The sequence below is a fragment of a genome, unplaced genomic scaffold (genome assembly GCF_019419815.1).
Source record: "Pyrus x bretschneideri cultivar Hongxiangsu unplaced genomic scaffold, Pyrus_bretschneideri_v1 Contig39, whole genome shotgun sequence".
Lineage (NCBI taxonomy): Eukaryota > Viridiplantae > Streptophyta > Magnoliopsida > Rosales > Rosaceae > Pyrus > Pyrus x bretschneideri.
In genome coordinates, this window is record NW_025999712.1 from 1,474,455 (window position 1) to 1,490,151 (window position 15,697).

At 36.1% G+C, this 15,697-nt stretch overlaps 3 protein-coding genes across 4 annotated transcripts; 2 read left to right on the forward strand and 1 right to left on the reverse strand.

The window, feature by feature from the left end:
- Positions 1-1,009: 1,009 nt before the first annotated feature.
- LOC125468642 lies at positions 1,010-4,472 on the forward strand. The gene is made up of 6 exons (XM_048564820.1): positions 1,010-1,170; positions 2,108-2,209; positions 2,475-2,830; positions 3,033-3,128; positions 3,838-3,897; positions 3,985-4,472. Exons 2-6 carry the CDS (start codon positions 2,110-2,112, stop codon positions 4,186-4,188), a joined length of 816 nt encoding a protein of 271 aa, XP_048420777.1. The 5' UTR covers positions 1,010-1,170; positions 2,108-2,109; the 3' UTR covers positions 4,189-4,472.
- A 2,104-nt stretch (positions 4,473-6,576) lies between these two features.
- Positions 6,577-9,101, forward strand: LOC103938928 (putative serine/threonine-protein kinase-like protein CCR3). Its single transcript, XM_009348979.3, has one exon. The coding sequence runs from the start codon at positions 6,627-6,629 to the stop codon at positions 9,030-9,032; it is 2,406 nt and encodes an 801-aa protein (XP_009347254.2). The 5' UTR covers positions 6,577-6,626; the 3' UTR covers positions 9,033-9,101.
- Positions 9,102-11,724: 2,623 nt separating this feature from the next.
- LOC125468540 (phosphoinositide phospholipase C 2-like) lies at positions 11,725-15,292 on the reverse strand. Of its 2 annotated transcripts, none has more exons than XM_048564442.1 (9): positions 14,794-15,292; positions 14,410-14,606; positions 14,181-14,316; positions 13,923-14,090; positions 13,609-13,817; positions 13,405-13,522; positions 12,851-13,000; positions 12,695-12,781; positions 11,725-12,128 (listed from the first exon to the last, which is right to left on the reverse strand). In XM_048564442.1, the coding sequence occupies exons 1-9, from the start codon at positions 15,097-15,099 to the stop codon at positions 11,823-11,825; spliced, it is 1,677 nt and encodes a 558-aa protein (XP_048420399.1). In that variant the 5' UTR covers positions 15,100-15,292; the 3' UTR covers positions 11,725-11,822. The 2 variants fall into 2 exon arrangements, with proteins under 2 accessions (XP_048420399.1, XP_048420400.1); XM_048564443.1 differs by having other exon boundaries at positions 13,609-13,814; positions 14,794-15,291.
- Positions 15,293-15,697: the final 405 nt, after the last annotated feature.

Sequence of the window (15,697 nt, forward strand, 5' to 3'; positions counted from 1 at the left end):
ACAGAAGGGTATGTGGAGGGGAGGGCAGACAATCCATCTCCTATTTTATTCACTATTTGTGATTGTTAAGAGTTATCAATTTCGCGTTGGAAAAATGAGAGATCTTACATGTGTTTATAAAAAAATGAGTTAATTCTCGGATTGCCAAATGATTTTATAGTGGAACCCTAATTTTCGTCATGATATCAGAGTAGGTTGTCCACATGTGAAGCCCAGCGGCCACACGTGCCCGATTTCTGTTGTCCACATGTTAGGCTTGAAAATTCGTCACACACGAGGGGCGTGTTGAGAATGAATCTCACATTGATGGGAGGAGGGGCCTTACATGTGCTTATAAGGAATTTGATTATTCTTTATATTGTTAATTACTTTAATAGTGAAAACTTCTTCGGTAATACATGCATAGCCCTAGGTTTGATAGGCTGTTAATTTGGAATCGAGAAAGTTATGAATATGAATAACACTAGGTTTTTCAAGTACGACTTAAACACACTCGTAATCCGACATCTAGTTATTCATTATCAAATAATTAATTTTAATGTAGCACCTGCATATCTTGTTATTTTTTCATGCCAGTAAAACAAAACCAGAATAATACCCATAGTTTGCATGCTTATTACTTTATTTTGGTTAAACGTACTCATTTTCTTGTAAGTAAACATATCTTGTAAAAGATAATAATGCTGAATGAGGTGAAATCACAAGACTTCAAATACATAACGAATGCTTTAATCCCTTAAACTCCAAAACTCCTTTTAATCAAGTTGTCATGTTTGGTACTGGTATGTTATCCAATACTTAATGGATATGATGTTAGTTTCTCACTCATAAGTTCAGGTTTCGAAACTCTCATTCTTTAAATTAGTGTAACATAACCTGGATTTAAAATAGGAGACCAAATACAGAGCTCCCATCTAGTCTCTCATTTCGGTGTCGATGTGAATGCGAATCTATCATTAATATTTGCACGTGACATTTCTGTTGGGCTTCTTGTTTGCTAAAATGGGCCAGACTTCTTTCCATCTAGGCCCAAATTCAAACATCAAAATTTATACTCAAAGCTGAAGCCCAATGTCCCTCCGTTCTCGCTAGCCCTAGAAAACAGACGACTAAACCCTCTCTTCTTCTTCTGCGGTCTTCACTTCATCTCGGAATTGCCGAGTGCTCCAGGTACTGATTGAATTTCTGATGTTCTCGAATTGGGTCTGTAAATTCGAACTTGTTTTTGTTCCTTTTACATCTGAACTCGTTTTTCATCTTGTTTATCTTAATGGGCATTTCCGAAGTGTTCAATTGGTTTTCATTTCGTGCATTTTTTAATTTTTGGTCTTCTTTTTCTGCGTGATGATTTATTTATGAAAGCATTGATCTTGGTATGAAAATTGGGTGACATTGTTGTGATTGGTGCTGTTTGCTCATAAGAGTTCTTAATTTCTAGATTTTGTTTAGGGGTTTAGTTTCTAGTTTTAGTTTGCTAAACTGTCATGAGAGTTCTTAATTTCTAGTCTTTGTTGAAGGTGTGAAGTTGGGTGATTGATCGTTTGATACTACACGTAGTAAGAAATTACCTTTTTCTGTGAGGGAAAAAAAAAAAAATCAAAAATCCATTCTTTACAAGTATAGTAAGAACACTTCCACTTGGGAAGCCATGGAACAATCAAAAAATCTTCAAAACGTGTTCATGTAGTCTTTTCGTTGCTTTAGTGAGCAAGAACATAAGATTTTTTAAATTGACTCTGTTTCCATGCTTTCTATGTAATGTATAGCTGTTAGAGTTAGTTAATAAGACTTACCTGCCAAAGGATTCAACCAACATGTCATTCCAGTTGTGAATTCTCTTTCGATTAGCTTCTCTTTTGTTGTATTTTTTGGAAATGGAAGGCTTCGATTAATCCTTACCGAAAGAAAGTTTCTTTGTTCATAGAAAATTTTCATAGGGTTCACTAGAAATATCGACATTCATGTTTGTGTTATAAAGTAGTATCTGTGATTACTAGTTCCTGTTGTTAGTTACCTGTATTTTTACATGTAATGGGCTTCTTATGACGTGTATTTATCCTCCGGAGATTCCAACCTGTACTTCTTCCCAAACTTTGATATTTTTCAGAAATGAAAATTGTTCGGTTTGCTTTGCGATCCTTCAATGACGGTGTATCACGCCGATTTCATCAGCCACATGTGAGAACTCTGTCTACAAACATGACATCAGGTAGTTTTTCGTATTATCCCTTGCAGTAACTCTCTATGCTGGTACCATTTTCGTGTGCGTGTGATAATTTATGTGCTGAAATTTTGCTTGAGGTAGTATGGCAATAGATTTTATTCTGGTCTTTGGAGGTTATATTTAGGGCATGGTTTGTTTTCACTTATTATGAAGCTTCTATTTTTCAAGTATTATTTGGAATTTTTTTTTTTTGCTTAAAACCTTAAACGCTTCAAACCGGACTATGCACATTACCATTTATCTGTGTCAGGTGGAGGAATGGATGATAAGAAAAATTCTAATTCCTTTGAATCTTCCGATGATTTTGAGCGGCGGATCTTCAGTGATACTTCTGGGGGTAATTTTTTCTCAAAGCTAGATAGGCTCGGGAAGGCTCATGATGGACATGTTTCAGATCTTGGTGGAGGATTTGGAATTGGAAGTGGAAGTGGTTCCCATGTACTTGATGGCTTAGATGAGAGTTTTAACACATTATCTGATGGAATGGATGGAAAATTAGAGAAAGCAGCCACCTACTTTGAGTATGATGAGGAAGAAGTAGACAAAGATGATTATTCTTTCAGACCAGATATGACTTTTAAGCCAGGAATGACTTATGAGAAAAAAGTATGCTATGGAGCAACCGAACCTAGATTTTTTTTCCATCTCTTTTCCTTTAATCGTTTGTTCCTTATTGTGTGCTATTACAAACTTATAACCTAATTTTAGGCCTTATTTTTCCCAAGTGGAAAATGCATACAATTCAGGCCTTCCTCATTTACAACCGAATCATTTTATTCTCATGCAATCACTATTTGGCTATGTGCAGGATCTGGATCTTACTAAGCCAGGAGTAAGTAAACTTCCCCGTAGGTATGAGTTTGAAGTAACTACAAAGGAAGTTCTTAGAAAAGCTGATTTCAGGGTATGCCTACCTGTCCATCTCCCAAATATATTGAATTTCAAAGAATTACATAGCAAAAAAAATAAATAAATGGAGGATCCCCGTTGCTTTGTATATGTTAAGTCAAGTCTAAAGCTTCGTTTCTATTGTTGATGACTCTAAACCTATTTGTCCTGCTATGCATAACTAGCATTTGAGACCTAAATTATGCAAAGTAAATCCATCTAAATTGTGCAAGGGATGGTCTATCTTGATTCAGACTTGGTTTCAGAGTTAAATTATTTAGTGAATATGATTTCGGACCATGCTGGCCAGTTGGCTGGATTTCTAGGTGACATTTATCATGGTGCCTCATGTTTTCTTAGATAATTCAAGAATACTCTATCTTTATTTATGTGTTGGTTGCAACTAATTCAGATTATTAGAGAACTTAAATTTTAGCACGATAGAAAGGTTTATGTAAAATGCTTGCAGTTGCCTTGATGTCATTGTTACTTTCCCCCCTGCCACCAGACATTGTTCAAATGTATGTTGTAGCTCTTCATTTTTTTTGGTCCTGGGCTTCCACTGAAATCTGTAATCTGAAATCTTGTTTCACCGGTTTTACAGGTGTGCTTGCATATATTAATGAAGCTCTGAGTTAGGCAGTTTTAATGTTGATTTAGGTTGTCTATCCTATTGATCTCTGATGCTTCAGATGTGTTCTCGCTAAATGTATTATTCTGTGCAGAATGTGAGATTCCTTGCGAATTTCTTAACAGAGGCTGGAATTCTTATCAAAAGAAGCAAGGTAAATATGATTGCATGTCGAGTGACTTCAACTTTATTAAACGTGCGCTGAAATTTGATGGTTAATGTTTCTTCACTCATAATGTAGACTGGAATTAGCGCCAAAGCTCAGAGGAAGGTTGCCAGGGAAATCAAAACAGCTCGAGCTTTTGGTTTAATGCCTTTCACGACAATGGGGACAAAATCATTCGTTTTTGGGAAAACTATGGAGAATCTGGATGAAGATTATGAGTACGAAAGTTATGATAACCATATGGGTGATGCCGATGAAGGAGACCCTCTGGCGCCCTAAAAGGTCATGCCGGTTATAGTGAGACGCTCTTGAATCTAGAATTTACAGTTGACAGCATAACTATCAAACCTCCCCCAACTCCATAAGAGTATACAAAATGAGAAGGAAATGATGGAAACAGATGGGTGCTTGGTGAAGGTGAATCCCAGCAGGCAGGTAAATCCACGTTCTGGTTGGTACGTAGGTTATTCAGCTTTTACTTTTTCCAGATGACAATCACTGTAATAACAGCCAAAGTTGTTCGCCTTGGTAATTCAAGTCTATTGGATTTTGGGTTTTTATTATATTTTGGTATTTTTAGTATATACATTTTTTGTTTTCCGAAGATAAAGTGTGCCAAAGGAACTACATTTTTCTGAGATCAGTTTTCTTAGTTCAAAATTAAACAAAGATTGAGATGAGTGGTGGTGACTGGCATTTTTTGTCTTTATGTTGAATAAATTGGTTTGATATTGGATAAATTTATGATATCAATGTTGAATAAACCCTATATCGTTTCAATTTTATCGGATGTTCCCGAGGACTGAATGGTTATCATAAATAAATAAATATAAGAGCAGATTTGCGACGCTATTTTTTTAACACAACTTTTGACACGTTTTTGTAAATTTCACTTTATAATATATTTCAACTATCAGAATCGTCTATTTTTTAGGTTTTTCCTCAAAGATTTTGTATACCAAAAATCATTCTAATTTGAAATCATATGATTATTGGATTAAGGGTTTAAGGTTTCTTTGTACAAATGAATGTCTAGAGCAATGCTTTTAGATTTGTCTAATTTTTTACAAGGATAATTTATGGATGATGTTCTAAAAGATAGACAATTCAAATCGTAGATATACTTTACAAAGTGGACATTCACAAAAACGTGTCTAAACTTGTGTAAAAAAAATAAAGAAATCTAATGAAAAGAGCTTGAAACAAAATAAAGGATAAAGTGAATAGTATCATGATTGACTTTTTAGTATAAAAAAATGGTTTTTCGTTAAAATAAACAATACCGAAAGCTTTTCGTTAAATATCTAAAAAAGATAGTGCTACAGATCCGTCCTTATATATCCAATAAATAAATAAATATGGTGTAAATTATGTCCCATACAGCGGGCATTTCTAGTGGGGTTTTCACATTACACTAGTTTCCAAACGGAGTTATTTCCTATTGTGGGTAATATTAGTTAATAAGCATCTGAATTAGCAAAGTTTTTATTTATTTATTTATTTTTTAAGTGTCATTTGCTAGTTTATTTGGTACTTTCTTTAAAATTTTGTCACTTCAATCTCCTTTTCAAATTTTATTTTCATTAGTATCTTAACTTTTTCTTATCTTGTAATGTTTAAATTTTATTTTCAAACTATTTACTAAACAATATTTGTGGATAAAATATGTTTTGGGACGCAATTTGCTAACTTGAATAAGTAGCAAATGACCTTATAAGTATAAAAGATTAGTTGCTACTTCTTCAATTTGCTAATTGGGTAAAAAAACGTCAATCCGCATTTGAGTTTGGATTGAAATTTTATTTTGATTGTTGCAAGTTGCAACCTCTGCCGAAGACGTGTTTACTGTTTTTCTTACGTGGAATAAAAAAATCTAACTTTCCTGCCTAGTTGCCACCTCCATGATGCTCTTAGTTGTTAGTTTGTCTAATCATTCCATAAAGAAGTTTGGCTTATCTAACAAATTATGGTTCAATTTAGAAACAAGAATCATTTCTTGCATATATGGGTTAGTCTACCTGGTTAAGGTAGTGTGCCCGCTCTCTTATACATCATTTTGAATTCTCTTTATAAATTAGGATATTAGAACAGAATATCGTTATTGCAGAAAAATTAAAATCATCTTTTCATAATCCTCTTGATTTAACATAAAACAAAAATAAACAAAGAAACCTTGTTTAGAGCATTACCTGTCGATCTTTATATTTTAGGACCAAAGGGAAAAAATTCCTTTTTAAGTTTAATGGCACTCAATCTCCCTTGTCAAAAATATAATAGCAGAGGTTTAAGGGTTGCTTTCATGGTTCAATTTTCTGATGAATTTATTCACATATTCCATTTAGAAGAACCAAAAAAATAAAAATAGTAGCAAAGAGCCAAGCAATGTTGCATGTTCCTCTTCTTTTTGTTGGCAACTGCGAATGTTAAAAGGGACCACATGCTTTAGAAATTTTTAATTGTGACGGGAATATAAGTGGTATATTACGTGTTTTAATAAAAGTGATGAGAAATTTTATTTTTTAAGTTATTAACCTTTTAGCAAATATACCCTATAATTTGTATAATGACATATGATATACTATTCCGTGTACCGGTTCCTTCCACCCTCTTGCCTATTATAGTCTGTCACCTTCTTCCTCAGCCCCTCTCCCTCCCAATGAAGAAGAAAAACCGAAAAACCAGAAACCCCCACTTACCCATCACCCAAATCTTCATAAATGACACTTCCACACGAACCCTTCTCTCTCGTCGCCGCAATCTTGATCACAACCTTCATATCTTCTTTCATCACACCACATGATTGGTGGTTGGCCGACGCCCTTGGCTTAGCCTCCACCACAGCTATCACATATGGCACTCCGACGGTTTGTGGCATTGTGGCTGAGAGCCCCACACAGAGCATACAGTGCTTTCAAAACGGTCAGATTGCCATTTCAGTCCAACCCAATATTTCTTTTCAATCCATTTCTGGAGGGAAGAGCTTCTTCTGTGGCCTCAGGTCTGGAGGGTTTGCCCTTCTCTGCTGGGAGACCAGCTTGCCTAGCTCAAATAGGTTTCGGCCGAAACTAATATATCACAGTGGAAGTGTAGCTTTGACTGATCTGGCTGTGGGTGATGAGCAAGTGTGCGCTAGGGAAGTCAACTCTAGAATCGTCAGGTGCTGGAGAGGAAGAGATAATGCAAGTGGGGTTTTGTTTTCCTCACCTGGGGAAGCATTGAGGTTTCAAACAATCACATCCGGAAGCGGGTTTTCGTGTGGGATTTTGATGAATGGTGGGAGAGTTCTGTGTTGGGGCAAGAGTGGTGTTGGAGCTGAGATTCAAACAGGGTTTGAGAATGTGAACATGTCAAGCCTTGTTGCAGGAGGATCTCATGCTTGTGGCTTGAGTGTGAATGGAACATTGGTCTGCAGAGGAAACAACGATTTCGGGCAATTGAATGTACCTTCAAGTACTTCGACGTTCCAGTTTTCAGGCCTTGCGTTGGGGGCAAATTTTACTTGTGCCATTCGGCGAAAAAATGGATTCGTTGTATGCTGGGGAGGAACAAACACATTTGAATATGACAGTGTTGTAATTACAAATGTTTCATTTGATTTAATTTCTGCAGGTTTGGATTTCGTGTGCGGCTTGACAACGGGTAATTTATCAGTGATTTGTTGGGGACCAGGGTGGTCTAGTTCTCATGATAATCTTCCACTGGGAATGATTATTCCTGGTCCATGTGTGCAGGGTCCATGTACTAGCTGTGTGTACCCGAATTCGGAGACTCTTTGTGGTGGTTCGGGGGTAATATGCAGATCATGCCGGGCTGAACTTCCATTAGCACTTCCATTGCCTCCAATAAATCAACCTACACAAGCTTCAGAGCCGGGTTTTTCGTTATTCAAAACAAAAAATAGGCTTCTCTTGGTTTTTGCAATAGTTGGATCAGTTGGGACATTTGCAGGACTCTGCACCATTGTCTTTTGCCTACGGACTGGACTGTGTGGTTCTTGGTTAAACTGCCATGACTCTGTACCAACCGAAAGTTTTCCTGATCCAAATGTGGGTTGTTCTATTGCTAGAGTCGCCAATGTTCCTACTTCATTAGCATCAAGTTCCATGAAGGGCAGTTTAAGTGGTTCATCTTCGAAGCATGGTGACAAGATTGAGTCATTTCACCTGGTAGAGCTTTCCACTGCCACCAAACATTTCTCCACCGAAAACAAGATCGGTGCTGGGAGCTTTGGCATTGTCTATAAAGGCAAGCTTGCGGATGGTCGTGAAGTGGCCATCAAGAGGGGACATACAAGTACCAGGAACAAGAAATTTCAGGAGAAAGAGAGCGCGTTTGACTCCGAATTAGCATTGCTGTCCCGGCTTCACCACAAACACTTGGTGAAGCTAGTGGGATCCTGTGAAGCTAACGACGAGAGGCTTTTGGTTTACGAGTACATGAGCAACGGTTCACTTCATGATCACTTGCATAGCAAGGACAATGTGGAGGAAAATAGCAGCAATGTGAATTCTTGGAAAATGAGGATAAAAATCGCGCTTGGTGCGGCCAGGGGAGTAGAGTATCTTCACAATTATGCAGTGCCAACAATAATTCACAGGGACATCAAGTCCTCAAACATTCTTTTGGATGCAAATTGGAATGCAAAGGTATCGGATTTTGGACTGTCATTATTGGCGCCGGAATCAGACCAAGAGACCATGTCGTCCAAAGCGGTTGGAACAATTGGGTACATTGATCCCGAGTACTTTGTGTCAAACGTTTTGACAGCAAGGAGTGATGTCTACGGATTTGGAGTTGTTCTATTGGAGCTTGTGACAGGGAAGAAGGCTCTGTTTAGAAGTAGTGAAGACGGAGGTCCAATGACGGTTGTGGAACACGCAGGGCCGCGAATAATGGCAGGGGAGCTGCAAAGCATGTTGGATAAAAGGGTGAGGCAGCCGGACCCACATGAAGGCGAAGCAGTTGAGATGGTGGCTTATACTGCTATGCGTTGTGTGAACTTGGAGGGGAAGGAAAGGCCTAGCATGACTGACATTGTTGCCAATTTAGAGAGGGCTCTTGCTCTTTGCGAGGATGATCCTTTTAGCTTCTCTACCACCACAATTTCCCTTCCTTCAGTGTAAAATTCCATTCCAAAAAAAAAAAATGTTCATTCTTTTCTCCCCCATTAATTCCATACCTTTTTTTTTTCTCCACCTTTTACTCTAATTTGGGCGAGCCTTTGTGCAACAGAAATTTTGTTTCTTTGTGATCAAAAGGTCACGAGTTCAAGTCATGGAAATAGTCTCTTTGCAAAGCAAGGGTAAGGTTGCGTACTACACACATTTTCAAAGCAAGAAGCCTCATTGGCTTAGAGTCGTCCTTTAGCGTTTTACCCTAATTGTCATTAAGATTTTTTTTTTCTCTTGTCATGATGGCCTTGTGTGATCTTGTTTGAGGTGCTAAGAGTATCTCTTCACTTTTTGCTCCTAAATGTTGGAGCTGTTGAATAAGACTTTGTTGGTGTGGGATAAATGGGGCCGTGAAGATATATAGAGATTCTAATCAACTCCATCAATAATTACAAAGTGGATCTTTAATCACTTTTCCAAACCTAAAAATAGCTCGGAGTTTATAGTTTAATTGATTAAGAACATTTTATAAAAAAAAGGGTTCAGAGTTCATAGTTCAGTTGATTAAGAGTATCTACCTATGCATCTGAGATTTCAAATTCGATTACATAACATAAAAATAGCTCACGATGAAAATAAAAGAACTAAGTCACGCTAAAAGATGCGCATAACAAGTTTAATATGCTCCTGAGTATAGAATTTAACCATTTGAAATCTATTTTAAAAACAAAAGGAACTTACCAAATATTGGGTTTGGATATTTAAGTAACAAAGTTGACCAAAAAAATAAAAACAAAGAAAAAGATGAAGAATTTTGTGTCACACTAGTTGAAAACGCGGTGCCACTGCCTCCGGCGGCTGCACCGTTTGATAAATCACAGGCTGTACAACAGCTATGTGCTGATGATGAAAGTGGGGTTATAAAAGATATTAAGTCTAAGATTACTAGTTAGTTTATTAATTAATTACTAATTAGGTACCAAATGACGAATCATATGAAGCAATAAGAAGTTGGAACCTACTATAATATTTATAGACATTCAAATTATTGCTGTAGGAAGATTCTAGGGATCTTTTACACGATTTTTTTTAAAATTTTCCCCGTCAAGCTAATGTGGTTGCCCATCGTATTAGCTAGTTTAACTTGTTTATTACAATTGAAACGTTATGATTTGAAAAACATCCTAATTTCAATCACGACATTCTCGATGTTGATTGTGTATTTTTTAGAGTGCTAAAACACTGTTTTTCTTAAAAAATAAAAACTATTTTAGGTGTCGGACAAAAAGAATATATTATTAAATACAAAATTTTAAGTGCAGGTGAATACATTACTTGAGTTACAAGCTTTGTATTTTGTTGTAAGCAATATTTTTTGTGCATAATAAAAATAGGGATACTTTGGATGCGGTCCCTAATCTTTAACATTCTTTGATTAAAACCTTAATAGTAGTCAAAGTTTGATCAAAGTCACTCGATTTTGTACACCTCATTATATTACTATTAATATTTATATTTTTATAGTTTTGACATTAATTGTTTGATATTTTATGAGATTTATAATCCTATAAATTTAAAATCCCTCATTATAATACTATTAGAAACGGTTACAATAAAAAAATTCCAACATTTGGATTGAATAAATGGATAAAAACTATGCAAAAATAAGAAATAATAAATGGCAAAAGAATGTATCCATAGTGTTAAAAAAATTGGTACATTTCACATATAACAAAGTGGTACATTAATAAAGAAGAATGGGTACATTATAAATAAATTAGGGAACAAATAAAAGATTAAAAAATTATGAGTACAAATGAATTTTTAAAAAATATAGGCGCTAAATGTGACATCCCACATCGCCCAGGGGTGTGATCCTTATATGTATATTCCCATTCCTACCTAGTACGAGGCCTTTTGGCAGCTCACTGGCTTCGGATTCCGTTGAAACTCCGAAGTTAAGCGAGAAGAGGGCTAGAGCAATCCCATGATGGGTGACCCACTGAGAAGTTGCTCGTGAGTTCTCAAAAACAAAATCGTAAGGGAATGGTAAGCCCAAAGCGGACAATATCGTGCTACGGTGGTGGAGCGGGCCTGGGAAGTGGTCCCCCCCGGGCCGGGATGTGACACTAAAAGAAATTAATACATGGGTACAAAATAAAACAAAATAAAATGCTACAAATAAAAAAAAAAGGTTGCAAATTAAAAGTGGGTACAAACTAAAAATATAAGTATATGATACAAAGTTTTAAATATATGATACAAAGTTTAGGCATAAAACATAAATATACCATATATAATTTTTCTATCATTGATTAAATATACAATGTCACGTGACGGTATACACATGGGCACAAGCACAAATAAAACTTTAAAAAATATGGGCACAAAAAGAAACTAATATATGGGTACAAATTAAAAATGAAAAGAAAATTGGTACAAATTAAAAAATATTTGCAAATTAAAAATAGGTACAAACTAAAAATAAAAACATATGATAAAAAATTTAGTCATAAATATAAATATACTAATTGTAACATTTTTAACTAAAGAAATATATTTTATTATTCAGATAATTAATGATGTTATTAATACCCAAGGATCTTGATCAAAAATTGAAAATGAATAGGATTTTAATCAATAGAGTAACAAAAAGAAGAATGTGAACCTAATTTCTCCATAAAAAATATATCAAACACAAAACTTCAAATACAACGGGATATATTTTTATAGCAGCTGCAAGGTTAGTGTGTGTAATATTTAACATAGAACATACAGCAGATTATGAGTAAGCACACTTAATTAAACCTCATTTGTCAATTCAAATCTCATCAGAAGCCTCACAGATGTATACTTTTGACCTCTTTCGCTGTGCAGAGGAACAGCTCGGATCCCAGTTCTGAGCTCTCGTATTGGCAGACATGTTTGGCCACCAAAGTCATGTCTGGCGGGAGTGTCATACTCATTGACTTTAACTCTAAGCACAGCCAGCTCTGGAACCCTCAATGGGAAGGTGAACTCCTTGTTCCAAACTGGCACCCATTGGTCCTCTATTGGTTCGGTTTCCATCATTTTTGTTTTATCGCTCGGGACTCCCGCAATTCCAACCTGTACGTGATAATATTTAATTTGTTTACATTGAAATTCACTTTGAATCTCATCTATTTGCATATATGAGTTAATGTTATGTTATGTGTCAAATCAGTTGATACAAAAAATTAAAATAAAAGTTTATGCATGAGAGCGAAAGATGATATTTATAGTAGATACTAGTTACCAGACTTGTTTGACTGTTAATTTAAACCATGCATTAAACAAGAATTTGTTTAATCAATGTGTCTACATTAACCCTCATGTCAAGACGTTACGTTTCAGTAAGGAAATTTATACATTAATATAAATAGTAAGCAATTGACATGTTATATGTCATAGTAGGTAATGAAAAGTTAAGATAAAAGTGGATAAATGTACTCTTTCTTGGAATTATTGATTTATAGCAACTACTAGTTATTGGTTAATATTGTATCTGTCGAACAGTTAATTTGGACTGGCTACTCAAATTAGAACCCTTTATATTGAATTAGTTTGGCAATTTGACAACATAAATCGATAATTTCTCGCTGAATAAAGGATGCATGGGGATGTAAATGTGAATGAACATTTTGTTGTCATACCCTCACGTAGAAGTCCGGTGGAGAACATAGATCAAAGTGTGTGCGGTGGAAATCTAAACGCCATCCGTCACCCATGTATACTTTTACCTGCTTGTCAAGAAAATGTTAGGAAGAGTAACTGTAACTGACATGCTCAATAAGTTTCATCAGATATACCTTCAAAGTTTTTTTCACCGGTAAAGATGCATTAGGGTCAAAAACCTCATTATTTGGGCTAGCCAGCAAAAATTCAGGTTTCTTCACATAGCCACAGCCTCCATTTGCTCTGAACATTCCTTCCATAATCCAAAGGTGCTTTCCATGTCCCTTTGAGAAATGCACAGTTGTGATATAAGCAGGGAATTCGGTGAGAATAGAAGAAGAAAAATTTAGCAATTCCTCATTAACTCACTCGACTTTCTATTTGGTTCTGAGCTTCTTAATCTTTTAAAACGTGTCAATTTACACTACAATGGTCAAATTTATCACTTTTATATGAGTTTTTCTTCAATTTGACCGAAACTGATAGATCTTGTGGTAGAGACCAAAATGTCACGTTCTAAATGATTGGAGGGGCTCAAAGCCAATTTGAAAATCGAATGGGAAAATCAGAATGACCATGCTAAAATTTTCCTTTCCTGGTAAGTTCTTAACTACATATTCATATATTGTCAAAGAAGTAGAAGCCGATTATCTAAAAAGCAATCTACAATTTTCAAAAGAAATCTAACTTGCATATTGAATGCCACCATTTGAGCTCCATAAGTCCACGCAAGCATAGGATTATAATTTGATGAGTTCAAACGTGTACCCTTTGGATAAACCCTCAACAAATTCCTCTGAGTAAACCTAGACAAAGATTAAAGCATATTCGATCATTTAGGTGGTGAAAAAGGAATTACCACAAAACCAGAACTTCTTATGAATAACATCACCTGACAATGTCGGATCCACGAGTTCTTGTTTCATTTTTGAGTTGTTGCTCGTTCAAGCTAAGACGTCTGACTTTATTTGGATCGATATGCCATTTATCTAACCCACGTTTCGGCTTCCCTGCGTGAATCGCAATCAACTGTTTATATTCCGGAATAGCATTCTCCTCGTCTTTATCTTCATCTTCTTCATCATCTTGTTCGTTTTCCTGCTATCAAGTGTGTAATGATACATTAAAAAAGGTAACATGATTTGTGATGCCTTAAGCATATATATGTTAGGCTTACTAACACAATGTAGATTATTTCTCATGCACCTTATGATCAGTGGATCCAGATTGATCTCCAGGTTTCTGCGATTCAGGATACTTTGGTGGCTTGGTAGAAATCAAAATTCTCCTCTTCAATGATGCCGGTGAAGGGAATTCCTTTAAGAATTCTGAATCGGGAGAGTACAGCATGTCACCAAATGTCTCAGTGAGCATCTGCAATCACATTTTTTTGAAAATTTGAAACCACAAAAATGCGTTGAAAACTATAAAATAGGAAAGCCTAAGGTAGGAAATTCTATTCACCGTTGCCACTCTGGCTTGAAGATTTGAATGTAGGTGGTCTTCAAATGTTATGACAACAGGGTACTCAGAAGCAACAAAAGCGTTTTCCTTGATCGCGCGCAAACATTTGATGAGATCCACCGGACTTGTAAGCGTCCTAAATGTTCAAAGAGATCATCATGAAAATATTGTTAATTAATCAGCTAGGACAAATAATTAGTAAGAGAGCAACCAAAGATTAAATTCATACCCTCCATGACGAACCACCACGTCATTTTTCTTAGAACCCTGCCACAAGTCTAATTCAATAACTCTAACACCTTGTCGCAGCGCGTTAATTATCGGACGAACACTACTGTTACTGCTGAGTTGATTTCCTTTTAAGTAAGAGTTGTGGCCGGTAAATAGGAAATAATGAGCCAATGGAGAATTCATGTCATGGTGCACCTAAATCCCAACACATTTATCATCAAATTTCAATACACTAATCATCATTTTGTCACATTAATATGCTATAGAGCTGCGAATATTTTTTAGAAAGTTTGGATGTGCTAGTACTTCTAAAAAATGAAATCATCTTCAGCACTCCGTCCATGTGAGTCGAACCAGAGAATGAAAAGTTTGATGACATTACCTTTGAAGAGAGAGGAGGATTAAGGTCACCAAGGAGATATCGAAAGAAGGCATCAAGGTCGAGTTCCTTTCGTTGAAAGATGTGGAGATGCTTGAGACTGTTGAAAATGGCCTGAGCATCTTCCTTGGTAGCACTGGATTCTCCTTGAAACTCAATCAGAAATTTCTGCAGGTCATCAATGGTCATGGTGCCATTTTGCGCGTACAGATAAAAAACGTTCTTAATATCTTCAGGAGGCTCTGCCATCCGGAGCCTAAATTTTCTCCGGAAGCAAAAGCAGACATTGAAAGACTGCTTATTAGACATTTTTGAAACTACTTTCTCCAGTTTATTTCATTAGAACAGAGAAAGGAAGAAATGAATTAAGTTTTGGTTACGAGACGTATTCATGCCGACTTTTATGTATGAGTGACCTACACTGGAACTCGCATACATTAACGGCTAACAAATGTTTAGCATCTCCCGAAAATAACATATTTGGCTAGAGATTCTTAGGACTGGCTTAGCAGCAATTTCAGAATCTGTGCTCTTGATAACTTTAATTCCCAGCCCCCCACATTGCCTACTCTTTCTGTAAAAGTCAGGTACAAGCTGTTATCTATATGACAATTCCTATCTCAATCAAACTTTTTCTTGGTCCACAAATAAAGAGAAAGCTGCTTTAATACCTGCCCTTCTCACTTGTAGATTCTCTTGTCTCAGTGCAAATTGGCTAAAAAGATCTTTATATCCCGAAAAATTACATATTCGGACAACTACGATGTTCCTTTGATTTCGAGGAGATGCGCAAGGCACGTAAATTTTATATGGTTTCGGAAAGAAAAAGTTTCAAACAGCATTTGGTTCTATGGAAGTTTGAATATATCAATAGTTCTTGTTGCTAATTAACGTGAACATTAGCAGC